At 42.4% G+C, this 26,308-nt stretch overlaps 1 protein-coding gene across 3 annotated transcripts; it reads left to right on the top strand.

The window, feature by feature from the left end:
* The first annotated feature begins 331 nt into the window (after positions 1-331).
* mdfic (MyoD family inhibitor domain containing) lies at positions 332-24,320 on the top strand. Of its 3 annotated transcripts, none has more exons than XM_061761235.1 (5): positions 332-741; positions 902-1,053; positions 5,091-5,165; positions 15,645-15,959; positions 20,005-20,737. In XM_061761235.1, exons 2-5 carry the CDS (start codon positions 957-959, stop codon positions 20,178-20,180), a joined length of 663 nt encoding a protein of 220 aa, XP_061617219.1. In that variant the 5' UTR covers positions 332-741; positions 902-956; the 3' UTR covers positions 20,181-20,737. The 3 variants fall into 3 exon arrangements, with proteins under 3 accessions (XP_061617219.1, XP_061617218.1, XP_061617217.1); XM_061761234.1 differs by lacking the exon at positions 20,005-20,737 and adding an exon at positions 21,640-24,320 and having other exon boundaries at positions 334-741; positions 906-1,053; XM_061761233.1 differs by lacking the exon at positions 20,005-20,737 and adding an exon at positions 21,640-24,320 and having other exon boundaries at positions 335-741.
* The last annotated feature ends 1,988 nt before the right edge of the window (positions 24,321-26,308 follow it).

Here is a 26,308-nt window from a genome sequence, read left to right as displayed (position 1 = left end):
AACTAAGTAACTGGCAATTGCGACGCTCAGACACTGTAAGCATGCAGTGTGTGTGCCAGGCCAGTAGTTGGAAATAGAACTAATTAAGCACCGAAAAACAATGTATTATCAGTGTATTTTTTTATTTTTATTAAATGCTGTCATATATGAAGATGCCTATCATAAAAGAGCCAACCATAATCAAAGTGTAAACGGGATGTTGAAGAAAAAATAAATAAATGAAAAAAAAAAGCACATCTGGTGAACGGTTATCTGTTATGACACACCAGAAGTTCATCAGTAGTGATTGTTTCTGTACGTCTTGAAAGCTCACCTGATGACAGGCTTTGTGATTAACGTTTTCGGTTGTTGGCGAGTTTTTTTTCTTTTTATTCTTTTACTCGTGTTTATTTTATATTTGCCTACTTATTTGATAGGCGTATGCGTTTGTTAGGAAATGTGATATATTGCGTGGGGGCAACAGGCAGGAAAGAAGCTTTGAAAGAATCCGGATATGATGAAAAGTTCTCGGCTCTCCTCTCAAGGGGGAGGGAAAAAAAAGAAAAAAGAAAAAAGAAAAGAAAGTTTGAGACGTCAAACACATCTGCGTTAAGTCAAACTTTTTGGACACTGCAGCCGCACGACTTGTCTGGAAAAGTTTGCGGTTATTGGTCGTCGTTATTTTCGCCTCCTTGCGGCGTCGGGTAAAGAAAGATGGGACCGCGTCAGATTCCAAGCGAAGGAGGTGACATGTTGTGAAAGGTAAGCGGCGTCTTCCTAAACAATGTTTGCTCGCTACTTTCAACAAGTTTGTCAGAAGGGAGAGAAAGAGGCGAAAATGGGACATGTTCCCACAACTACTACCACTACTACTACTAACTAACTAACTAACTAAGTCACCGCGTTGCTTTGTGTCTCCAAGCCAGATGAAGTGGCTTTCCTCCCACCGCTAAAGAACAACTACACAGCGGATACACATGTCCACGGAGACCAGCGAGCCTCCCCTTGGGCCAGCGGGGCCAGACAGGAGCCCCCAGCCGGGGACGAGCTCCCCTTTGCTGCCCCTCGCTCACGGTAAGGATGATAGATTGTCAAAAAGGCACATTCGTGACAATACGGAGGTGCCGTTTACTTATGTTATTAAAAGGGACAACTGTCACGTGTCATCATGATCACCATTATGTGAATGCAGTTTTGCGTATTTATAAGTCTATATTACTGCAGTTTTCTTCTTCTGATGCATCCCATCAAGTTCCAAGGGGACCTGCACTATTTGTATGCTATGATCACATATAAAATCGTTAAAAATTATGTATACCTAAATAATGGTTAATTTGTCTCAATGTACTCACAATTTTACTTACTCGCTGTGATATATGGGAGCATTTATTTGAACACAAAGCTAGTATTTTGTCGCCTGCAAGTGCCGGCCATCCCTTTATGGGTCCCTAAGTAGAATTTGATTTGGAGGGGGTGGGGGGGCTGCTTTACCTCTAATGGAATACTACCAACGCAAGTGTTACACTTCTATATAGGAGATAAGATATGAATATTTGTGTCACCCGTTTCATTTCTTTAATATGTAAGCGTGGGGGAAAAAAAAAAAAAAGATCATCAGTCACTTTGCTCGCATATGCCTCGGGCCAGCTCTGGTTGTCTGAATGGCAACAGGTTAATTGTCTTCTGCATGTAGTGGAAGAGCCTTTAATTGCTCTGCATGTTAGTGTACATTGCTGGCATATAGATGAACACAAATAAAAAAAAATTTCGGTAGTAAATAAATAATTTTAACACCAACCGGGGCACAGTCGTTGGGAATCGCTGTGCAATAATATGCCCAGTTTTTAATGACCCCTCACTGAGGTATTAACTGAAAAATGTTTATTATTGTGGCAGCACTAATCATGCTGAAAAAAAAAAAATTAAAAAAATGAATGAAGCCCAAATACGTATACGCAGACTTGATGTGGTTTGGGTGCATGTTCTTAGTGCCTTGAAGCTGAGGTGTGACATTGACATCATTCATCAAGAATTCATGTCGTCTGTCCGGTCCGGCGTGACAGGAAACAGCCGCGAAGTCAACTTGAAGTCCATGCTCTTCTAGAACCTTCACCTTTGTGCTTTGTTTTCGACATAACTGCACAATAATAGTGGTTCTTTGGCCATCACAGTCCTCCATTACACTGGTACATTTTACCGACTCTTAATGAGTCACACATGGATGTATAAATAGAAATTACACACCCATAAACAGAACCCAGATGCTTTATTAGCATTAGCATTATTATTACAACTAATGATATCGAATGTGAGAGCTGTTACATTTACTCAAGTAACGTTTTGGATCAATTATAGTTGTCAGAGTAGTTTTAATGAAGCGTACTTTTTACTTTTACTCTAGTTTTTAATCTTAAGAAGAAACGGTACTTTTACTCCGTTACAATAATCTACATGCCGCTCACTACTTTCATTTATCAATAATTGCGTGCGCAATCTAATTTTAGACTTCCGTTTTCAACTTCAAAGTTGGCCACCGTTGCTCTGATTCACAGTGATGTTTGATTCAAGTTCACCAATCAAACAACACGAGAGTCACATGTCCTCACACAGAGTCTTCTATTGGGCTTCGCGGGCCAATCAAAGTGAGTCGCCACAGCCGCACACAACTCGTGTTTACATTACAGACTACGAAAAACGACAGCTTTAACATGCAGCGTAGTTTTGTCACTGCCCGAACTTAGATGTTTCGGCCCACTTCTAACTTGAGAAAAAACCCTTGCGGTAAGTATGGCAACATTAGCACTATTTTATGGTCACAAGTACCTGTTAAACATGCATCTCTTGGTGGAGGTTCTCTCTCACTCACTCACACTATCAATACGTCTGGTCAGTAAACAGCTTCTTCATTCAGTCATTTTAGTGGATAAAGCAAATAATGTTTCTGTAAGGCCCGATGCATGCTTTTTTTTTTTTTTTCACTTAAAAATTGAAATGGTGGCTGGTGTGTGTGGACTCCCGTTGAACATGAGTTTGAATATGATTTGTTACTTCTGAACACAGACAGCCACATACCAGTTACTTGTATGAGAGGGAGTACATCCTTGAGCAACCAGATTTAAAAAAAAAAAATAAAAATACAAAAAACAAAACAAAAAACAAAAAAAAAACTATTTACCAGGTAAAAGACCAGTAAAAAAAAAACAATGGTGACCTGGCCAAGAAGGCAGCAAGTTAAACGTAAAGTCCAAGTCAATCACATTCAAGTTTATTTCAGTTGTTTATTTCCACCGCCCCTCTTAAAAATACATTCGTTGAGTTGTACAAATTGTAGGTCACATTAATGGTGGAAAAAGTTTGAAAATGATTTATTTATCTTTACAATGCAAAAACCTGGCATTTGAACAGGGGTGTGTAGACTTTTTATATCCACTGCAGCCTTGTTCCTGTTTTTGTAATCTGCCTGGTGAGCCTATGCTCTATTGTGCTGTATAAAAAGTATAAACAATATAGTATAAGACCATTACTTGGAGCTGAATTTGCCTTTATTTATTTTTCAAATATTTTATAAAATTTTGTTTTAGATTAAGTGATATTGTTCAGCATTATCTGAATTTGGACATTCATATTTGTAGTTATTTTTTTTAATTTTATTTTACGTTCATAGGGTGATTTAAAAAAAATAAATGTTACCCACTAGTTACTCAGTACTTGTAGTTTCATCACTGAGTACTTTCTTAGTCAAGTAAGTATTTGGAGGGCAACTTTTGACTTGAGGCATATTATTCAAAAGTAACAATACTCTTACTTGAGTACAATATTTGACTACCCACCTCTGGTGAGAGCTTTATCAAAAAAGGTTGCTTTCACAAATATATCGATCAGTTTTCATCAACACAATTTTTTTTGTCCCTCATTTACAGCTAAAATAGTAGAAACTCCTCAGAATGATGTAAGTGGTTCACCACTTTCCCTTGTGTTGTTAAAAGATGCGCCATGGTCATGTTTTTTATTTTTTTAAATTTTTTTTGTATTTGTTTTTCTTTTTGGTGTCCTCTCCTCGTAAAGTCCAAAGAAACGCCCTGGTGACTATGAACAGAAACCCAGAGACCAATTATAGTTTTTAATTAACTTTCTAGTTAGATTATCACATGTAAAATAATCCAGCCGCCCCTCTCCACACCCTCTTTTTTTTTTTTTTTCTCTCCATTTTTCTTCAAACAAGCAATGGAGCGTTAACCATCCTATTTATACCAAGCATCATTATGGCACTGTCAAAAAATAGCAAAGTAGGACAAAGTAAGCAATCAGTCAGGCTGCTGGATTGCGAATGGATTTTCGTCGGCCCCCTCAAAGGCGCTTGCGCTTAAGACTGGATTTTCCCTCCCAGGGGAGCGGGGATGTAGCAGGAGTAGGCCAATTCGTTTCTAACCGTGATCACTAAATACTGCGATGCATCACGCAGTTGCGCTGCTAATGCCAACGTCACTGCTATACATCATCTCCCAACTGTGCTGCATCTATCCAGGACTGCTACCCCACCCCTCTGCCCTCCAGTCTCGATCCATCACCCGAATATCACTCTCTTCAGCTTTGCCAAACAAGCTTGTGAGCATCGTTGCAACAAGAATGGCAAACATGGCTCAAAACTGGCACCAACCCAAGCCAGTAAATGGGATTGTTTTTGTCTCCCCTCCTCCCAAGATGAGTGGTTAAAGGAGTGGACGTGTGAAGCTGTTGACGCTTGCATACTTTTTTCCACCTTAACGTGAATGCTGCTTTCACGGCAGGGAGAGCCCAGCCGGGAGCCCAAACACTGCAAATGAGATCCAGAACTCTGGAAAGGCCTTCACCTGAATTTGGTTGTGCAACCATGTGCTTAAAGAATATTTATCTGGGAAAAAAATATATATATATATTTTTTTCACTCTGGCTCGTCCCACTACCTGTCATATGGTGTCGTCTGACCTTGCTGAAAACTTTTACATCTGTTTTGGAGTATAACCCCTTGGGACAGCTGAACAAAACAGTCTGGATTCTGGTGTTTTTTTTGTAAAAGACACTGATTTGTTTTTCTCTCTCTTTTCGCTAACACTAAATGTTTTTGACTGTAGATGCCTGTGACTCTGAAGCGTCAGGACCATCTTCCAGTCATGTGACCCAGGAGGACCACTGCGAGCCAATAAAAAGTATGTTCGAACCAGCAGGACTATGCCATGTTGGCAAATATTTTATTGGTAAATGTAACCTGTGGGAAAAAAAAAATCAAAATGCCACAATATTTAGCATTTCAATTTCTTGCCTGTCACGGGCACGGCACAGTGGTGATTGAGTAATATCTTACCAAACAGCAAAATAAGCTGTCAAGAATAGATGTTTTGACAGTTTGACTCTGCGTACGCATGAGGCCTCTAATTTACTGGCCAACTGAAATACTCGCTCCAGTGTTTCCAGTTGCAATAAAACCAAGATGGCAACCTGTGGCCCCCCCCCCCCCTTTTTTTTTTTTTTTTTTTTTTTCCCTTTTGGCAAGCCAGTGGCCCACATGTTTGCTGTCTCATTCCATCTCACCTTGGCCTAGCATATCTATTGTCCTTCTGCTTCCTATCGAGGAGGAAATCCTGCTTGGGGTTTATTGCATCATCGTTGTCGTCCACAGCAAACAACTGGTAAGACACCATTGCAATTATTTTGCTCCCATTTGGCACCGTCAGGCTATATCGGTACAAAATTGGAATCGAGTATTTAGACCATTGGTGTCAATCCAGCCAGATGCAGCTTGGTATATTCCATTTTAACAAATGTGCTTACCTCGATGAAATTTAGTAGTCGTTTGTTATTCTGAGGCCATAAAATCCTGATTGTTTGTTGTCACATTGGGAGTCCTTTGTATGCTGAACCTTGCCGACTTGACGACACTTCAACTGAGAATCAGTGTCATTTTTGTGGACATTTTTCCCCAAAAGAGCGTGTTTACAAAGGAGAAGGAAAAATGTGTCAGGGCAGGCTAATAGCAGCTGATTGCTTCCATGACGGTGTGTGAGCTATAATAAGAACCGTGTTTGAATTTGACATAACAGTTCTTTTGTTTCAATCTTGTTAACTTTTCCAGGTCTCTTTTTTTCGGTATTAGATTTAATGACTTGCCAGGGGCTTGTTTACCACAGTGACGAGGGAACGGTTTGGTTGCAAAAAAAGAGAAAAAATAAAATCTCTTCTGTCAAGAGGTCTTCAAAGCTTGACAGGTGTGAGTGTTGTGCTCCTGAAGGGAGGTGCACTTCTCTTTTATCGGAAAATAAGCCCATGTGACAACAGTTTTGCGTTGTAATTGATCTTGCAACATTGCACACATAATCAATGAGTCTGGTAGGCGTGCAAGAGAGAAGTGTGACTCAACAACTCAAACTATGTTTTAGTTTGAAAATCAAAGGTTGGACATTTCATTTTTGTCTGAGGTTTTCGCGTGTGGAGTTGGGCCAATCAGATCCTTTCTCCATGTGCTAATTGAGAGCCCTCATCGGCTGCAGGAACAGGAAATCAATAAGAGATCATCTGCTTGGCTGCATCCTGCCCCTGAGCGCTCCCTCGCCGTCTGATTTAGGGCTTGTGTACGCTACATCGGCGGTGCCTTCTCACAACACGAGGAAGTCAACTAACGATATTGTTGTACTGACGGCACGTATCGTTTTTCAGCATATAAGTGGGCTTTCCGTACAACAGAAAGATAAACATGCTCTTCTGAGAGGAAAGCATGTACAGTATTTGTCGCAAAGTCTTTATCCTCGCAAAGCCTGCAGATTTTGAATGATAATAGACATAAGACTGGTGGCAGTGAACCCAAAAGTGGTTCTTTCTTGGCGCTCTACCAAGGAATTTTAAAACACTTTTTAAAATTTTGATTGGTCAGACATCCAAATTCATATAAGTATTGATAAAAATGATCCACAAAGATCCAAGTTGGTAGTGACAACTGATGTCAAAGGTCTGCCAGGTGCAGGTTTTCAGATTTATTTTTTTTTCAAACTTTTGCAATTGCTATTCAATGTTAGAACTATTGACTTCAAATGAGCGAAGACTTGTGTCTAGCATGTCTACCAGTTACAGTTCCTTACCATTGGTCTTGTCTGAACAAAAGAAATCTAAAACCTATGGGATTAATATTGTACCGTACGTCTAACCACAAGGATATCTAATCACTCACCTTCTACAGAAGGTCTGGGAAAGTTTTCCAGTTCATTTGTTTGAAGCGGAATAGCTGACTTGATCATTTCTGAAGGTTTTACCAAAACTGACACACTTGGAAAGTGACACAGTGCAGCTGTCATAGGGATTGTCAAGTACAATTCTCCAGTGAAGCTGTCACCAGTGAACGCTTCCTCAGTGGCTTCTCCATCCTGGAGGGGTTTGGAGTTGGTGACATACAGTCCTCAAGAGACGTTTCTGAGTTTTCCAGCAGCCCATATCTCCTGCACACAGGACCCTTACTCCCTTGGCTTCGCCCCTGAATAAATTGCCACTGGTTGGAGGAGTTTAATTGTCACATTATTCACCGGATTGTCAAATACTTTTTAATGCCCGATAAAGATGACCTTACTTGCTTCTTTTATCTGTCGCGCCAAAGGCCTGTCAAATAAGATGACTGTTTTAGAGAGAGATCGCTTTTTGTGTGACTTTCTGATTGGACTTTAGAAGCACACCTTCAAGGTGTGTGCTTGATTGACCTCTTTGGAAGTGAATCTGTGACCTAATAAGTGTAGTAAAAACGATTTCCTAATGGAAGATTCACTCTGGGGTTGTCATTTACATACAAAACTACTAAAAAAGGAGTAGAATCAAAGGAACCGTGGTTGTGTGAAACTAAATCAACATTCTTAAGCTGCCCCAAAGTTGCCAAAGTATTTTGACTTTTTAACCTCCTGTTAGTTTTTCTTTTCAGCTATAGGAACTGCGTGATTGTTGTTATGCAAGATCCATATCTTCTTTGTAGTCCTCTGAGCCCTGTCTGCGCAGAAACAATGTCTAAAGTACAGAGCCATTATGAACTCCACCGTTATTTTCAAGTGATTACTTAGCAGTGGGTCATGGAATCCAAAATGGTATAAATAGGGTGAAATGCTAGTGCAGGGGTTGATTAAAATGGCCATTGTAATTCTATCTCTGTTGTAATTATTTTCTCATTGTCTTGCCGCAGATAGATTTCATATGGGAAATTTCAAGTGTGTTAATTAGCATATTTTACCCAAAGTGCCTGAGCCCATTCATTCTAAAATGTTTTTTTTTTTTTTTTTTTTTTTGTTAAATATTCAACCTACTCGAGCCACATGATTAGTTATGCATACCTCGATTGTCACTAAAGTATATGGATTTTGATTGTGGATTAAGAGTGTTGTTTCATTATTGCTGCAGAGGCTACAAGAGTTATTTTTCCAGTTATTTTAACACTAATTGACCCTTTCTACCTAAATGTCATTTGTGAAACACTTTGGTGCTCGGTTACTTTATTGTGGTGAACAAAGTACTCAAGGGTGGAATTACAATATATTCAAAATATTTTGTAGTGTAATTGTTACATGACAATAATATGAATGCTTATGTTTGCCATGTTTCTTGCAGAGTGAGCTGCCATTTTCTGGCGTGTGTGTGCGCTTTACTTTTGATAGCCAGTGACCTCTCCCCACCTTTTTGTTTATGGCTCCTTGCACTGGTCTTGTAAAACTAAACAAGTTTAGGTGAAGCACTAAAATAAATAGTTGTATTTACCTCAGTTGTTTACGGCAGGCTCATGTTTAACAACTGTGCCACACAAGATGGCATCTTTTCCAGAGCTGCTCACAGTGAGGGTGGGGTGGTTGTGTGGGTGGGTGGACTCCAACCATTTTAAATGAGAGCGGCACAGTGGGGATTACTTGGCCTCTAACAGGGTTTTGGCTCCAACATTAAGGTTAAAACCCTTTTCTATTACTATGATCTGTGCTGGTGTTGCCCCCGCTAGCCCCTGAGCTTGCAGCGCCCTGGCCCCCTTGTGTTTGTAGGTTCAATTCATTCATTCTGTCAGGCCCCTCCTGAGCAGCAGAGGGTGACGAGGGACCAAGGAAGATGGCTGCCGCCCAGACTCAAGTCTCAGGCAAAAGCACTCCGCCCAGCCCCCTCCTCCCTTTCTGGAGCTAAAATCGATACGGGTTTCTCCGCGTTTAAGAAGCCACTCAGAGGCGGACGAGCACCTCCGTCCCGAAGGCTGATTCTCTCAGCTTAGGGCTTTGATTGGCATCCCCGAGATGTGAGGCGCTGACCCACAGCTGTCTCATTAGCGGAGGGTTAATGCTGAGATTGCTACTGAGCAAATAAAGGAACTCGGCGTGGGGCTGTTTTGATAGACTGCCAATCCTGTCTGTGACCCGCAGTCAAACCTCAGATATGTTTGGCCTCTTAGGGAGCTTGAATCGGTTAGTGGGCCACATACAGTAGATGCACTGCTGTGTAGTGCCATCCCTGTTGTGGTACAAACTTTTACCGCGCAAACCGGTGGACTTCCTGTGGAACATGTGCTTCGGTGCGGGGATATCGAAGCCGGGGGAATATCTGAGTCATTGCTCCAACTCTGACGCCCTGAATGCCCTCCCTCAGCAACTTCTCCTCCTGCTCTCGGTCACTCCTTTGCTCTTTCTGCTCAGATTTTCTTTGTAGTTGAGGAGGGTGCCGTGTGTTTTTAAGAGCCTGGCAGCTCCCACAGTCGTGCTCTGAGTCACGTCTTCTCGAGCATTTATCGCAACGTGAGCCTCGATTCATGCAGTTTTTCGAAACATTCAGTGGTCACCATTTGTAAGTGTGCACACTCACTTTAAACGGCGAGAAACAGGAAATTACATCAGTGACATATACTTGTGCAAATACATCACAAGTGAGGCAAGCGTTTCTGCTACAGGACAAGTGCTTGGATTAGCACACTGCCAAATTCCACATAACGGTTTTGAAACATCAGGTGGTGGGAGGAGTCGAGTGCGAATGGCGCCTCCTCAACTGGATTCCCTTAACAGGGAGTTTTGATGTCGAAAATCGAAGTCTGGCGTTTGAGCTTGGGAACACACAACCAGTATTGTGCGCTGCATAGAGGCCCACATGCACCGTCAATTGAAGCTCTGATCACTCAAGCTGCCTTTGCGACAGTAAAATGTAGCTCAGCAGACCAAGGTCGAGGGGATAGGTGTATATTTTACTTAAATCTCAATCAGAGGCAAATATACCCAACGCGCTCCATGTCGTGTTGCGAATAGAACTCAGTCAGCCAAAAAAAGAACAGCAAAATAATACTACATTTCCGCAATTAAATGAGATGCTGCACGGTGTGACGGGTCTTGACAGCTAATCGAGGCTACACATGCCCAGAGTGTCACTGTCGCTGATGAGTATCCAATATCCAAGCAGGTAATTCAGCCATTCTCATGATCATCTTGGCGCTCCCATTGCCACGATCATCATTATTTCATCTTGGACAAATTCAGATCAGTGTTTGTTAACTGTCGGGGCCAAACTAAACCCCTCCCCCTCTCCCGATCTGCTGGAACAGCTCACATTTCTGTTAGCACGTCAGATCAAATTCCACTTCTGACAAGAGTAAAGATTTATAGATTTTGGCTGCCACAGTTTTCAGTAGTGGACGATTCTAGTAGAAACCATCTGGCTCCTCAACAGTGTTATATTAGTACCCAGTTTTAAAATATTGACTTAATGTAAAACGAAAATCCATCTCCTAATCGACTGAATAGCTGATTAGGAACTTCTAGATTAGGCCATTTCGGGATGTTGCGTTGACACGATAACGTCAACATAGTTATGCTGCCAGCTTCGTATCATGTCAACGTCCTCGCATGCTAAGATGCATTTATTGTGAAGGCGCTTTTGAACGGCTTGTTTGCCAGCCAGCGCATCTTTTGCACATTTCAAAGAAAGTCCTTGTCTTCAAGTTCGGAAGGTCAAATGGTAAACATGGCTTTGATACGCCCAAGGAACATTTCAATCAGAGCCCTTTTGTAATAACATTCATTGTACTATATTTCGTCGCTCGTTCCCCCTTCGCTCTCTCTGTCGTATAATTCCCCTGGTTTTGTGTCTATAAATATGGACAGGGAAGATATATAATTTCTAATGAGAAAATATATCCCTTTGGATTGAAAGGTAGGGGCTGTTCCACACACTGCTATTTGTTAGGAGGAGAGATGATACCTCGGGCTGTTTTGGCGGTGATGGTGGTAGGGAGTACTCTGGCTAGGTCATTGCACATTTTACAAATTAGCATTTCAATCATGCAGGTACATGTGCAGCCGAGCGGAAAATATGCACGCTTTCCTGATGCCGCCGCACAAAAGATAAACAAAACACTGGTGTAGAGAATTAGCATTTCCGAGCTACTTGGTGTTTGTTCCTTTCGGAACGTGGCTTGAAATTCATTCAGCTCCAAAGTCTTTGCATTGTGTAATAAAGGCTATTAGCAGATGAATACGAGCTCCGCATTGGATTGTTTATTTGGTTGACATGATGTGACATTTGAATAACTGTATGCTCCATGATGGGCGTGCTAATAAGTCTGGGCATACACCTTTCATCACCTGCTCCTTGCAGGGCATTAATATTAAAAAATGCTCTGCGCTTGTACTTGGGCTCCAGGCCACTCGCCATAGGGCTGCGCAAATGACAACCTTCAGGTTGGCCCGTGTGACCTCTTTTTTTAGACTTTCATGTTCTTGCCTTTTCCGAAATTGGTGTTTATACAGCTGTGTTCCTGGCCATATGCGTGCATATTCCCCCTTGCTAGTGCACGGTTTGTGACATACGTGTGTGTGTATACTAGATATACACGTTTCCTCTTGTCTTTTGGGTGCAATTTTCACTTTCTCCTGTAGGACCTATTTTTTTATTTATTTTTGTGTGTGAAAAAACTGGGGTGTTTATACGCTTGCTTTTACATAGAGCGCTCCACGTGCGCCCCGTTCCGTCGCTCTCCGGCGCTCTGTGCCTGTGTGGCGGCGCTGCTGAAGACTCTGTGACAAATGGCAATTATATTTGTGTGTTGTTCATGAATCCATCAAACACTGGCCTTTTAAAAATGCTCCCCAGATATCCCGGCCTGTCAGCCACTGGTAGCGGCGACCAAATTGGGATGCTGCTTAGACAGTCAAGAAGTACTCACCCCGCAGTTTCCCCTGTGATGTGTGTGACAGCGTGTGCAGGGGAATACCATGTTTTATTCAACTACAAATGTACAGTCTCAACAGTTGTTGATGTGCTAGAAATAGGGCGGTTACAAGTCCAATTTGGTGCGCTGTGAATGTGCGTGTTCGAGTGTGCTTGCAGGATACATGTGGTTTTAATGCATCCTGTCAGGTTTTGGTACATTCAGTTATCGCTGCAATGTTGTAGGAACAAGACAAGATTTCTAGTGAAATGCTGAACATTCAGCTTTCTGCTGTTTTGCACCAATGACTCCATGTTGCTCTTAAGAATACACATTTGGGTTTGTTTATTTTTATTTTTTTACTGCCAATGGTAAAAAATGCAGCAACACAGGCTCAATAATATTAAAATTAATTAAATATAACTAGGAAACAATCCATTCATCTAATACAGTCCTTCAGTAATTTTGTAGCCTTGGCGACGGTCTGCGATCATATGACTTCCCAATAATGCTACAGTTAAGATTATTCCCAAAGTGCCAATTTCACTTCTCACTGATTATACACAAAAAAATTCACCCAACTAACTTAGCGTAGCGCAACTTCAACACGACTTCCCACACATTATAATTTTTTCGTCTCATTATTTTTTCATTTGTCGAGTGCCGACTGTACACGTCTGTCATTGCCATCTCTGACAGTATCATCATTAGCGTGATCAATGGTTATGGATATTGTATTATGCATCGTGCCCATTCATCTTCATTGGGATGAAAATAGAAAAAAAAAGTTGCGAGGAGACGTTGCGGCAGGTTCCCCAAATTGAGTTGAACTAATTTTTATGGCTTTGCGGTTCTTCGCGAAGATCTTTCTTTTCCTTTTTTACATTGGCGGCCACCTCAACTATTTCTACTTTGGTAAATTGAAAGTTTGACTTCCTGCGCTAGGGAGATAATTATACCTGCCACTCTGGCTTGGCGTTTCTGCGAATGAGCGTGTTTATGAGCGTGGGAGCCCGTGTGGTCAACCTCAACGGGAAAAGCGACTGCGTTATTACATGTTACTAGAAGTCGGTGCTTGAATGAAGTCGCAGGATACTTTGAGTTTGCCGTGTATGCATCCTTTGTGGAGTTGAACTATGTCCTATCTAGTTAAGCTGTTGCGGTCGCCCCCAAACAAACCCACACGGTAGGGGAATTTCTGAGAGGGTGTGTGCCTGTTTGTGTGTGCGCGCGCATGCGCGTGTGTATATGATGGAGGGTTGCTGAGCGTATGAGCGATGGGAAAAGAATGCGTTGTCAAAGACAAAGCTGCATTTGCTCCGCCAAAGTGTGAAACCACAACAGCTGTTGCCCCCTCACCATCCTCTCGTTAATACACCGCCGCCACATTGCCATGGACGATCTTTGTGCTGCGGAAAAGATCCATCAAGTCGGTCGTAAATCACTGCATACAAAGCTCTCCCGGCAGTTGTCTAAGTCAGACTGCGAGGAATCCCCATAGCCCCGATTTGTTGATTTGAAGCAGCTCAAGGAACGCACTTAATTGCTTTGTTTTAAGTCCACGTTCACATCCGGCCTCTCCTCGGGTAATGTCCTGTTAAAAAGCGCCATGGCCCGATTCCCACACTCACTCCTGTTTAACTGTAATTGTTGTGAGCTGACACAGGGATGGAAATAAAGGCCTGGAATCATATTAAACTACAGATTTTTTTTTTTTCTTTTTCTTTTGTGAAACACCAATAACCTGTGAGGGATGCGCTATAAAGCAGCTCAATTAGGACAGTTGAGAAAGACTGGAGGTAAAGAAAGTATAGGATGGCAAACTGGGGTGAATAATTCACCAAAATTCGAAGTTAACTGCACTGGCGGGCTCTGATGTGTACGGGAGGTGGTAACGCAGGAGGAACTCCCAGTAGAGCTGAATGTGCAGGTATTCCTCTCGGCGAGATGCCACATCCTTCGCTCGCTCTCATCCTTCGCCGCCTTTCTTATCAGACAGGTCGCCGTGTTCTGACTTGCAGACTTGCTGAGGCCACCTGAGCGTTCGCGTAAAGGAGATCATTACTGTTGCAGACAGCAGCTGTTTTGTATAAGCACACTATCATAAGCTCTTTTATTTTCACTCATATCAATCTCACGTTCCCTCGCATAACTCACCTGGGTGCTGCTCCCGTCTGCCTACAGCGGCGGCTTTTGTGATCCTGTCACATGTGAGGTCCCTACATCTTTCCGCCTCTCCTGTCATCCTGCCGTGGAAATGTTTGCCATGTGATCAATATCGCAATGCGGTGTACTCGGAAGATTTGCTGAGAACCGACGGGGCGGATAAAGTTTTTCATGAAGCTTGACTGCAGAGTGCTGACAAAGTTCTCACTCTTGTTGAAATAGAGTTATGCTATTGTCAAGCATTTACCGCCGTCGGAGTTAAAGTTATTTTGTTCAAAATTGTTTGGCAAAAAAGTCCTTTATTTAACTGTTTTTAATGATTGTATAAAATGTAGGAGATTGTACAGAAACACTTTTTCTTAACTGTGTAATTACTGTACGTACTGTAGGATTTGTGTGTTGTGTGCCTTTTAGGGGTGTGGCCTAGTGAGGGACATCAGGTGTTGGAGCTGCCTAGTCTGCATATGAGTGAATTGGCGGCTTACAGCAGCTGCTTGCGAGTGTTCTCATTTTGCATTTGTGTGTTTGACAGTTTGTCCCATTCCTTAAACAGCGTAAAGGGTATTTGTGATTGTGGCTCTCCTTGCTCATGTGTGGGCATTACAGTACCATAATTCTTCCATTTATTATTATTTTTTTTCATTTCACTTGAGTGGTGAAGGATCTGAACCTTGGCTTGCAACTCACATTTTGGCTCTCAACAACACAAGACAAAAACATCTGTGGCTCGTGATGGCCCGGTCTAAAAAAACAAAAACCTTATATGTTGGGGCCCGACTGATTAACTGGTCGATACTAGCCTTTGACAAGTCTGCAAAAAATCTTCTGACACATTAACACTTTACAGCAGAAGACATTCAAACAAACATTAAACAAAAAAAACAGCAAAAATCGGCCCAAAAATCTGGTAAGGTAAAAACAAAGACTAAATGACAAAGTATTGTAAAAGTCAAATGATCTGCCTGTAATTCATAACTTTTATTTTTGGAAGTGTTAAGGGACAAAGAAGTTTTTTTTAATTCATTATATATTTTAAATTAATTGACAGATTAATCGGTTATCGGAATATTATTCGGCAATTTCTGAATTCTCAAAAGTTCTGAGGTATTACATTCAAAGTGCTATTAGGAATCATTGAACGCAATTGAATGTGACAATTCTGCCCTGACATAAATGCTTCAAAACATTGGAGAACAGCATCCTCCTTGTTGCAGTGGTTACCTTGGCTCACCTTCAGAGCTTTTGCTCAAGTTTAAGTTTCTCCTTGCTGCTACTCTAAGTTGATCATATTTGAATGATTATGAGTAATGAATGTCTTTGTGTTTGCTTTCAGGTCAACCTCAGATTGAAAAAGGACGAAATGGCGTCCGGCTTACCAACCCCGGCACACCCGTCGACCTCAATGCCATCCGACCTGGTGCTAGTAGTGCGAGAACAACGTGCAAATGTTCATGTGCAAACGCCATCGGCTCCGGCGCCACAGGAGGCTCCGCCCGTGGCACGAGAGCGCCGACTGCGGAGTCGCTGTCCACGCCGGTTTCGCAGAGGATGCAGCGGAAGTTGAGGTCCAGCCTGTCAGTCAATAGCGAAAGCAGCCGACGCAGCAAAGGAAGCTCTACCGGGTCGCCAAGACTGCCTTTACCAGAAGGTGAGTCATCGTCCACCAAGCAGAAACTAATTCAGGACTAAAACTTGCTAACCACTAACAGCTAAACCGAACTTAATGCATCCTGCTTTTTACTAATCATAAATCAAGTCAATTTATTAATTTGCTTGTTTTGACTTTACTGTCAAGTTGATATAAAATACATGCGCACGAAAAAAAATAATTCTACAGATAAATCCAGGCTAAATTAATTTAGAACAGATTATTACTGGTAACATCAGCAAAATACCAACAAAATTACATTCACAGCAGTTAGTCAAATTTCTGTTCATTTTACTTATTGCAACTTTACAAATGTGATTGCATGTTCAACAAGCACGATACCGTTTTACTCCATCCATCCATTTTCTGAGCCGCTTCTCCTCACTAGGGTCGCGGGCGTGCTGGAGCCTATCCCAGCTGTCATCGGGCAGGAGGCGGGGTACACCCTGAACTGGTTGCCAGCCAATCGCAGGGCACATAGAAACAAACAACCATTCACACTCACAGTCATGCCTACGGGCAATTTAGAGTCTCCAATGAATGCATGTTTTTGGGATGTGGGAGGAAACCGGAGTGCCCGGAGAAAACCCACGCAGGCACGGGGAGAACATGCAAACTCCACACAGGCGGGGCCGGGGATTGAACCCGGGTCCTCAGAACTGTGAGGCTGACGCTCTAACCAGTCGCCCACCGTGCCGCCACCGTTTTACTCCAACATTTAAATCATTCAAAACATTATATTTTTATCAGTGCACTGGTTTTTCTATTGAATATTTTCACTGAAGTTGTCATTTAAATTATTGAAAGCACAAGGAACAGTCAACTCATCATTTTAATAACTATCCTTTAAAAATTGAATGAAAACTATTGACGTTAGTTTTTTAAATGCGTTGTGGTCCCTTTGTCAAAGAAAATCAAAATGCCATCAACAAAATGATATTACTAATATTTTGGTAAGTGTATGTGTACAATACAGTATGAAGAATTTAAAAGTATGGTATTGATAATATATTTGTACCCTCGCTCATCTTGAGATGGTGGCGTGCATGGCTGCTCCTGTTTATCACTCGTGTCAGGCACGTGTTTTTCCATTCCGCACCACTGCGCCGGTTCGCCATGCGGTGCGGCCGTCACTTTGTCAGGTGCGGGGCCGAGGTGGGTCCAGTAATGACCGTTCCTGTTCCCGTCGGCGCAGATACAGAGTAGGTGTGACCGCCTAACAAGGGCCGAGAGCGCGGGGTGCCCATTAAAAGTCATGACCAGCCGTCGCCGGGCCCCTCACACCTCTCTGGGCCTTCTCTCTTCGCCCGCCCTGCATCGCGGCAAACGGGACCACCCTCATTAACAGGGCGGACGTCGCTGCCCTCGTCAGCCTCCCGTGCTGGTCACATACTTTTATGAAGCATTAACGCGGACATCCATCCTAAGGACATTGATTTATGACAGTCCGGTTGAAATGTGTGTTTACATGAAGGAGAAAAGTAGGCGGTCTAAGCTTTATTTGATGATTTGCTGAACTTGAATTATGCATCACGTGGCGTAGCGGGCAAACAACATAGAGCACCACACACAGTAAAGCATCTGCAGAGATGTTGCACTCGTCTTAATTGGTTAAGAGTGAACAAGAGAGGGCGACGAAGGTGGAAATGAAATTAAAAAAAAAAAAAAAAACAGCGGCTCAACAAGTCTGTCTCATTATGGCTTTTGTGTTGACCGTTTTGCAAATGCGAGCTCTTGGCATCAATATGCGAGCTCTCGAGTGTTTATTTCCCCGCGGAAAAAAAGAACAGAAAAGACAAACTGTTGTGTTTACATGGATTAACATAATCTGTTTGCCTGTGAAATTAGCCTCCTAAAAAGGCCCCCTGAACACAACAAATAAAAAGCATAAGCTCCGAGGGATTCCCTGTGTTGTTTGGCAATCTGCGATATAAGACATTAAGGTTCTAAGGGGTTCCTCCCCTTTTGTTCAGCCTGCCATCCACCTGGTGTTTTGCTTAATTGCGTGTAATGAGCTACGGTTCTCAAGCTGCTTTAGCTCGCTGAGTGCTTACTTGGTTGTGAAGGCTCAGGATCCAGTGACTTTCCCTGCCATTTACTCATTCTCTCCCCTTTAGCTGTTCATTCTACTCTGTATTAAGTGTAATACTGTATTTTCACAACCATAAGGCGCACCGTATTAAAAGGCGCAGTCTCAGTTACGGGGTCTATTTCTGTATTTAACGCGCATAAGGCGCATGGATGCTAGCGTATGTTTTTAAAAAGGCAGCAGGAGCAAAACTGAGTTCGGTTGAACTTTATTGAAGTATTTAATGTACTCGTGTTATTTTTTGATCAATCGAAGTCCTCATTTTGTGTGTCCGATATGAACAGCTGGGCCAGTTCTCCATCAAACATGCCGGGTTACCTCGTCATTGTCGCAGTCAGTCTCGTTGCCGGGGGACTGTTCAGCGATGATGCCGGCTTTCGCGAAAGCTCGGACAACAGTCCACATCCACAATCCATTCACATATGGTGGCGTAACTCGCCCGGGGTTGCCTCCTAGTCTTAGTAAAGCTGTGTTTGCCATCTGTCATCCATCGCTCCCACGCCGCTCGCAACTTCACTTTGAATGCCCTGTTGACACCGATGTCCAGCGGTTGGAGTTCCTTCGTCAAGCCTCCCAGAATGATTGCAAGCTCCGAGTTCATTTGCTGCACTTGGTTTTTTACAGTGGCTGTGAGATGGGCGCGCATGGAGTTACAGATCAACAGGAACGGTGACGCGTGGAAAAAAACATCCGGTCTCTTTACGTACACCTCACTCAGCCACTCTCTCATTTTCTCCTCGTCCATCCAGCCCTTTTGATTGGCCTTAACGATGACTTCGGCTGCAAAACTTTCTTTAGGTAGCGTCTTCCTCTTAAAAATCACCATAGGTGGCAGTTTCTGTCCATTACCATGGCAACCAAGCACAACAGTAAAAGCCGACTTCTCGTGCCCCATTGTGCGTATCGGTACCGTGCTGGTCCCCTTCTTCTCTACAGTGTGGTTCACCAGGATGTCGAAGGTGAGCGGCACCTCATCCATGTTGGTGATGTGGTTGGGCTGCATGTGTTTGTCGGCAATCTTTTTACTGCAGTAGGAGCGGAAGATGGCCAGCTTTTCCTTGTAATCCGCCGGAGGTTGCTGCGCCACGGTAGTCCTTGCCCGGATGGATAGATGGCGCCGTTTCATAAAGAGAAAGCACCAAGATGGACCTCCTTCAAAATGTTAAATTTTCATTTCTTCTGCAAGCATTATTGCCCTCAGTCGAATGGTGACTGTAGAGACGCTTCTCAACTTCTGTTCTTTGCTTATTAATCTATTGCTCGAGTTGGTCTTCCAACTCGGACCACCTCGCCTTGTTTCCGCGGAAACTCAGCTTCGTCTTCTTGACTTGGCTAAGCTCGTTTTCCTGCTTCCTCCACTTACGAACCATGGATTCGTTGACCTTGAATTCTCTCGCGGCTGCTCGATTCCCATGTTCCGCCGCGTAACTGATAACTTACAGTTTAAACTGTGATTTGTAAGCGTGTCTCTTCATAGGTGCCATTTTCGGGGGTCCTTAGCCAAACCGATGTTGTTTTGCACAATGCACATACCGGTGCTATCTACCTACTGGGGGCGTGCCTTTAGCGTCATCTGTCACGCGCACCCTTTAACGTCCGCATGCTGTCCTCAGTCACGTCCGCCTTTCCTCTATATAAGCAGCGTGTCGGCAGGAAATGCTCCCAGTCAGTCAAGCGGAGCGCTCATCAAAGTCACACAACAACATTTACAGATTTTGGACCTCGGTGCACACACAAGGCGCCCCGTCCATTTTGGGGAAAATATAAGACTTTAAAGTGCACCTTATAGTCGTGAAAATTCGGTATATGAAAAGAGAGAAAAACTTGCATTTGCTGACTGTGACGGGGTACTGCTTCTCACTCGCTCTATTTTGGTGACTTCTGTTTTACATTTTGTTTTTGTCTTAAGGCGTCATCCGGCTTGGTTTTCAGATGTCTCCAACTTTTTCCTTTCAGGCGCCGGATGCCTTCTTTGTCCCCTTTTGGGAATTCTGTGCAGCCTGTCTACAAGTTTGTTTCAATGTATCTGTTGTCGGTGTCCAGTTCTCTTGTGTGCAGCGTATGACCGCCTTCCTCCTCCTCACTGGATCCACAGTAATCGCTGCTCCTCAATTATACATCCAAGTGAATAGCTGAGAGCGTCGGCCCGCCGCTTAATCATTGTGTACAGTGTTTTTTTATTTATCATTTTTACAGTTGGTGCTTTAGATTCTGAACACTTGCGTGGCTCATGGCTCTGCCCTCTGGGTCCTTCAAAGTATGTTAGGCTGAGCTTTGAGGTTTTATTTTTATTTTTTTGGTCTTTTTTGAAGTACTTGTGGCCCGGGCAGGAGTTTGGCACGCTCATCGGCACCTTGCGGCACGGTCATATGTGTAACTGTAAAGGAGCAAGTCTAATGTCTTCAGATCAGCATAATAAGATGCATTAAAAGTTCAGTACACACTTCACGCAACTTGCTTATATCACAGCAAGCCTGTGCTCCTGGTCAGCTCTGCTCCCCCTCTGAGCATAAAAAAAAAAAATAAAAGGGGGGAAAAAAATTGACTTTGATTAATCAAACATGAGCATCCAGCAGTCCTCTGCTTCCCTTCCCATGCCGTCCTCCATACTCTCCTGCTTTTCCCTTCGCCTCTAACCCAATCAGCAACAGCTCTCTCCGACAGCTCAAGATGGGCTGATGAAAGTTATGCAAATAAGGTCTGTTTGTAATACTATATATATATATATATATATATATATATATATATTTTTTTTTTCTCTCTTTTTTTGGGGCATACATCCGCATGACTTTTTAGCACTCCAAAGCAGTGGTGCTGTGCTGGATTTTTGCTTCAAAAGTACAGTGTAGACACCTACACAGAGGACTTAGTGACTCTTTGTGTGTGATAATTCTCCAGGATACTCGAAAGTATATTTAGCTAGATTTATTTGTGTGTTAGTGTTTAATGAATAGTGAATGGCATTGAGAAATAATTTGCCTGTCTGTGGTTGTCTTGTATTTGACTGACCCATTAACAAAGGAAGTACTAACCACTTGTTGCTGCTTTATTGTTGGCTGTAACCACATTTTAAAAGCTCTTACGCAGCGCACTCTGCTTTACAAAGTTGCCCAAGTGACATTTTTGTCATTAATAATTCAAAGCCCTACATGCCATTTTAATGCAGCGTGACTAATTCTCCCGGATCCGTAAACACATTTGGGTTGGCTAATGAGCACATTTGTAATTTGTAATGGTAAATTCAGCAAAACTTGCAGGTGCCCTCATCAAAAAGATCTGGAGAGGTTAAATGTTAATCGGAGGTGTACGGCATGGCTAACGCTAATCGGTCTGTTTGCCAGGGAACGACCGACTCCTAAGACGTCACTAATAATCTTTTGAGTGATAAAGCCGGCAGTGTGCATGATGATGCTGCAATTATTTAAGTCTGTTAATCAAAACAGACGGTGAGGAATTCGTTGGTGTATTTCTGCATGCAAAAACTCACTTGCATACTAATGTTCCAATTAAGCCGTATCCATGCTTGAATTTTACTTCTCAAAAATGTGGATTTCACTTCACAAAATTGTCCTCCCGATCGGCTGGACCCAGACTGCTGCGTGCACTGCATCCTGGCGTGCCTCTTCTGCGAGTTCCTGACGCTTTGCAACCTGGTGGTGGCGCCGGCGTCGTGCGGCCCTTGTGCGTCCGAGTCGTGCTGCTGCTGCTGCTGCACTGAGGACATGGGCGACGACTGCAACTGCCCCTGCGACATGGACTGCGGCATCATGGACGCCTGCTGCGAGTCGTCGGACTGTTTGGAAATCTGCATGGAGTGCTGCGGCATCTGCTTCCCCTCGTAGGGATGCTTTGGCCTCACCTTTTTGGATAACTGGAGCCTGTATGGATAACTGGTTCAGCAATGGGGGGGGGGGGGGGGGACTTTTATTTTTAATGTGCGATACCTCCTGACTGTTTGTAGTTTGAGTGTGTGTACTTTTGAAAATGCTTACTGACACTGGGTTCCTTCAACAAAAGTAGAAGTAACTCCAGATTAACTTTGGTGATTTTTCATGTAAACAGTCTGTATGTCATATGAATATATTTCCATTAAATTAAGAATCTCTAGCTCAGTGATTTTGAAACTGGTTCCCAGACCCCCGGTTTCAGCAAGCGGTAGCTTAGGGGTCTGCAAAATAATTTGCATTAAATTGTGTCGTATCATTAAAAGAAAACAAAAATATATATGCTTACACAGCGCTGGTGTCTGGTGGAAACCACATCTCCAAAACCATCACTTTTTCAGGGGACCCCCCCCCCCCCAAAAAAAAATAAAAATAAACAATACGTTCTTTGAGCCATTAAATTTGCGTCGTCAAAGAGAGCAAGTTATTTTCAACACTTAAGATTGGTCAATAGTATCGATTTGTGAAAAAATATGTAATTGACCAAATTTGGACATGGGCCTGACACCAGTGATATGTGGATGGGCGTGCCAATAAAACAAACATACTAAACCATTTATTGCTCCCTAGCTTAGCATTGGGCCAATTAAAGCTCAGATAGGATTGGTGATTGTGATTTAGCTGCACAATTCTGACATTCCTGCATGAATCAATATATATTTTTTTAAGATAAAAGGGCGTATTAGAGGTAAAATCCTGTTTTCTGAACAAAAGTCGTGTTATGAAAACAAGGCATACTTTTTTGAGAATATAGTCCTGTTTATTTTCTTAAAGAATAAGTCCAAACATGAGAATAAAGTTTGTATTTTTTTGATACATAGTTGTTAAACTATGACTTTCTTACCTCTTTAAACTTTGACTTTCATATTCCAATACAAATATATTTTGGAAAAATACTTTATTCTCATAAGCTTGCTACTTCAATTCTTGAAAGAAAATAAAATGATTTACTATATATATATATACATATATATATATATACATATATATATATATATGTATATATATATATTTTTTTTTTAGTTACCGTAGAATTTCAACTTATTTTCATCAGTCAACTTTTCTTGACCCGCTTATGTTCCGTCTATTGCTCCCTAAGTACGAAAACACTGTAAAATAAGACATCTCAGTTTTATGTACACAAATCTACTGTCGTGCTGCACAGGAATTTCAGGAAGGCGTTGATCAGGAATTAGAAACTCCGAAACCCTAGTTGCCATGTCAGCGCCGTTGCTCGGTCTTGACTCGCAACAAAGCAATCGTTAACTGTTGCATTGCTTTGGTAAATTAATGAGGCAAGAGATACTTTGTGGTGAATTTTCAAGCGCTTGCTTTGATGCTCTTTCAGGGACGCTTGCTCGTTACTGGCCCTCGTTAGCATCACTTGCTAACCGGTAGCAAATTGTCACTTGCTAATGTCAACAAAGATATTGTGCCATCGTGTGCAGGTCATCACTGCAATGTGGAGAGATTCAAATATAGATGTAACTTTTTACAAAATTCCTTTGAATTTACTTTTTCTTCAATCATTTAGTTCATTTTGCTCAACTTGAAGTGTTGGGAAAAAAACAATGTGAAGATCTTGTATCGATAAGAAATAAGCCAGTAGCTAAATAAATCCTTTATTTTAATACTCCAATTTTCAAGCTTTGCAATTTTGTGTTAATGCATTTTTTTTACTCCTGTAAGTTGCTCATGTGTTTGGTGTTGTACACCATTTCAGAATGTAAGTTAGAAAATGATGTGAATTGTTGGTTAATGGGTGTTGGAATGACAGCAAATCACTGACTTTGCTCTAGCTTGTTAGAAAGGAACATCCAGTTCTGTTCATTTAAACAATACTTTAGGAAATAGCGCCCTCAGTGACCTTCAGCCGACACCACCCCGTTAACCCTTCATTTAACATGGACACCTTTTTCATTTTCTGTCTGGATTCATTCAGGCTGCTGGAATTTCTCATCTTAAAAAACTAACAGAAGTTCTGCGATCAGTTCTTCTTCCACTTTATTCCACAATCAGTGAAAAAAGGGGGGGATAAAAAAAACAACCTTCAGGTCGTGTGGGTGTGCGTTGACCTTTTCACAAAGTCGCCCACCTTTTCACTCCTTGCAATCAATCCTTCTCTGATCGTCCGCCCTGGTTGTAATGCGACAATTAGAACGGGCTCCTTTGTTTCCGTTTGCTGTCAAGGGGTGACTAAAATAATCACCTGTCTGATGCCAAAGTAATTTCTCATTCTACAATATGAACTAAATGACTGTCCAGCCATTCTTTCCTTCTCATTTTCAATAAAGAAATGATTCTCCTGCTTTTGGCCATGAAAACAAATAGCTGTTGCTTTTTACTTATAATTACACATAACAAGACTAATTGGGACAAGTAGAGGTGGCAGTGAGGCTTTTTTGTGTGTGCATTATTTCCTAATGGAACATTCTTTTTTATATAAATACAAGCAAAATATTTTTTTTTCCTCCCCAGCAGTTGTCCGTGAATGCATAATAGCCATCATTACCTGTTTGCCATTAAAGGTAATCATCGCAACGCATCTCAGCACACGTGCGAAAAATAAATATGAAAGCCTGGCATTCATAATGAATGTTATTTGAATCACGTACCATCTTTTCACGACCATAAGGCACACCGTATTGAGAGGCACAGTCTCAGTTACGGGGTCTATTTCTGTATTTAACACATACATAAGGTGCACTGTATTATTGTGCGCAGGCATGGTGAAACATACGCTAGCTTAAAACATATGGTAGCATGCATGCACGCTAAAGCAATGTTTTTAAAAAGGGAGCAAAACTGAGTTCGGTTGTACTTTATTGACGTATTTAACAATGTACTCACATTATTTTCCTAATTATTATTATGCTCCTCAGAAATGATGCCGGCTTTTACGAAAGCTCGAACAACAGTGCAAGCAGACACGTTAGCCCAAGCATCCACAATCCATTCGCAAATTGTGGCGTAACTCGCCCGGCGCTGCCTCCTAGATTAGTATAGCTGTGTTCGCCATCTGTCATCCATCGCTCCCACGCTGCTCGCAACTTCACTTTGAACGCCCTGTTTACACCAATGTCCAGCGGTTGGAGTTCCTTCGGCAAGCCTCCCGGAATGATGACAAGTCCCGAGTTATTGCACTCAGTCGAATGGTGACTGTAGAGACGCTTCTCCCGGCTGTTCTTTGCTCATGAATCCATTGCTCGAGTTGGTCTTCAAACTCGGACCACCTCGCCTTGTTTCCGCGGAAACTCAGCTTCGTCTTCTTGCCTTGGCGAAGCTCGTTTTCCTGCTTCCTCCACTTGCGAACCATGGATTCGTTGATCTTGAATTCTCTCGCAGCTGCTCGATTTCCATGTTCCTCCGCGTAACTGATAGCTAGCAGTTTAAGCTGTGCTTTGTAAGCGTGTCTCTTCATAGGTGCATGTTCCTCCGCGTAACTGATAGCTAGCAGTTTAAACTGTGCTTCGTAAGCGTGTCTCTTCATAGGTGCCATTTTCGGGGGTCCTTCGCCAAACTGATGCACATACCGGAACTATATACCTACTGGAGGCGTTTCTTTAGCGTCCTCTGTCACGCGCACCCTTCCACCTTTACGTCCGCATGCTGTCCTCAGTCACGTCCGCCTTCCTCTATATAAGCAGCGTGTCGGCAGGAAATACTCCCAGTCAGTCAAGCGGAGCGCTCATTAAAGTTACACAACATTTACAGATTTTGGAACTCTGTGCACACATAAGGCACGCCACATTATAAGGCGCCCCGTCCATTTTGGAGAAAATTTAAGACTTTTAAGTGCCCCTTATGGCCGTGACAATACGGTAATCATCAAAAAAAGGTACTCAAGCAAACTTTTCACCCACTCTTTGCTGCTTTAGAAATACTGAACCTGGGTTTCGGACTTTCGGGGGAAAAAAAAAAAAAAAAAAAGAGTATCTTAAATGAGATGAAAAGGAGTTGAAGTCGTGTCTCTTTCAATTACGCTCATCCGGTATCGGCTGTCTGGCACAGTTTACCATGCAAATAGGGTCATTACCTGATGCATCTGATTGATTTTGACATGAGGCAGCGGAAGCGTCCAACTCTGCTTCTTATTTGTTTTGCTTGTATGATTTTTTTTTACCTGGCACGAACCCTGCTATGAAAGTAGAATGTAGACTATCATTAGTAGTGACAGATGATGAGACGTGATATGTTTATTTTCATTTAGCATCTGGCATTTCTGTTGATATGTTGTTTATTTTTTTTTATGTTCCAAAATGTGGCGGCACAGGCGTCATATGGGTGTCAGCAATGAAATGTAAATGATTTTCCGA

Source organism: Phyllopteryx taeniolatus, chromosome 22, assembly GCF_024500385.1.
Source record: "Phyllopteryx taeniolatus isolate TA_2022b chromosome 22, UOR_Ptae_1.2, whole genome shotgun sequence".
In the NCBI taxonomy this organism is placed as follows: domain Eukaryota; kingdom Metazoa; phylum Chordata; class Actinopteri; order Syngnathiformes; family Syngnathidae; genus Phyllopteryx; species Phyllopteryx taeniolatus.
Note: the sequence above shows the minus strand (reverse complement) of the source record. Positions and strands in the feature narration are given on the sequence as shown.

What these genes read in the sequence shown, in the direction of transcription:
- mdfic (XM_061761234.1), top strand. Translation starts at nt 957, where the DNA reads ATGTCCACGGAGACCAGCGAGCCTCCCCTTGGGCCAGCGGGGCCAGAC. An exon ending in CCACTGCGAGCCAATAAAAA is followed by an intron (nt 5,166 to 15,644) that starts GTATGTTCGAAC and finishes GTTTGCTTTCAG; the next exon opens with GTCAACCTCAGATTGAAAAA. An exon ending in AAGACTGCCTTTACCAGAAG is followed by an intron (nt 15,960 to 21,639) that starts GTGAGTCATCGT and finishes GGCTGGACCCAG; the next exon opens with ACTGCTGCGTGCACTGCATC.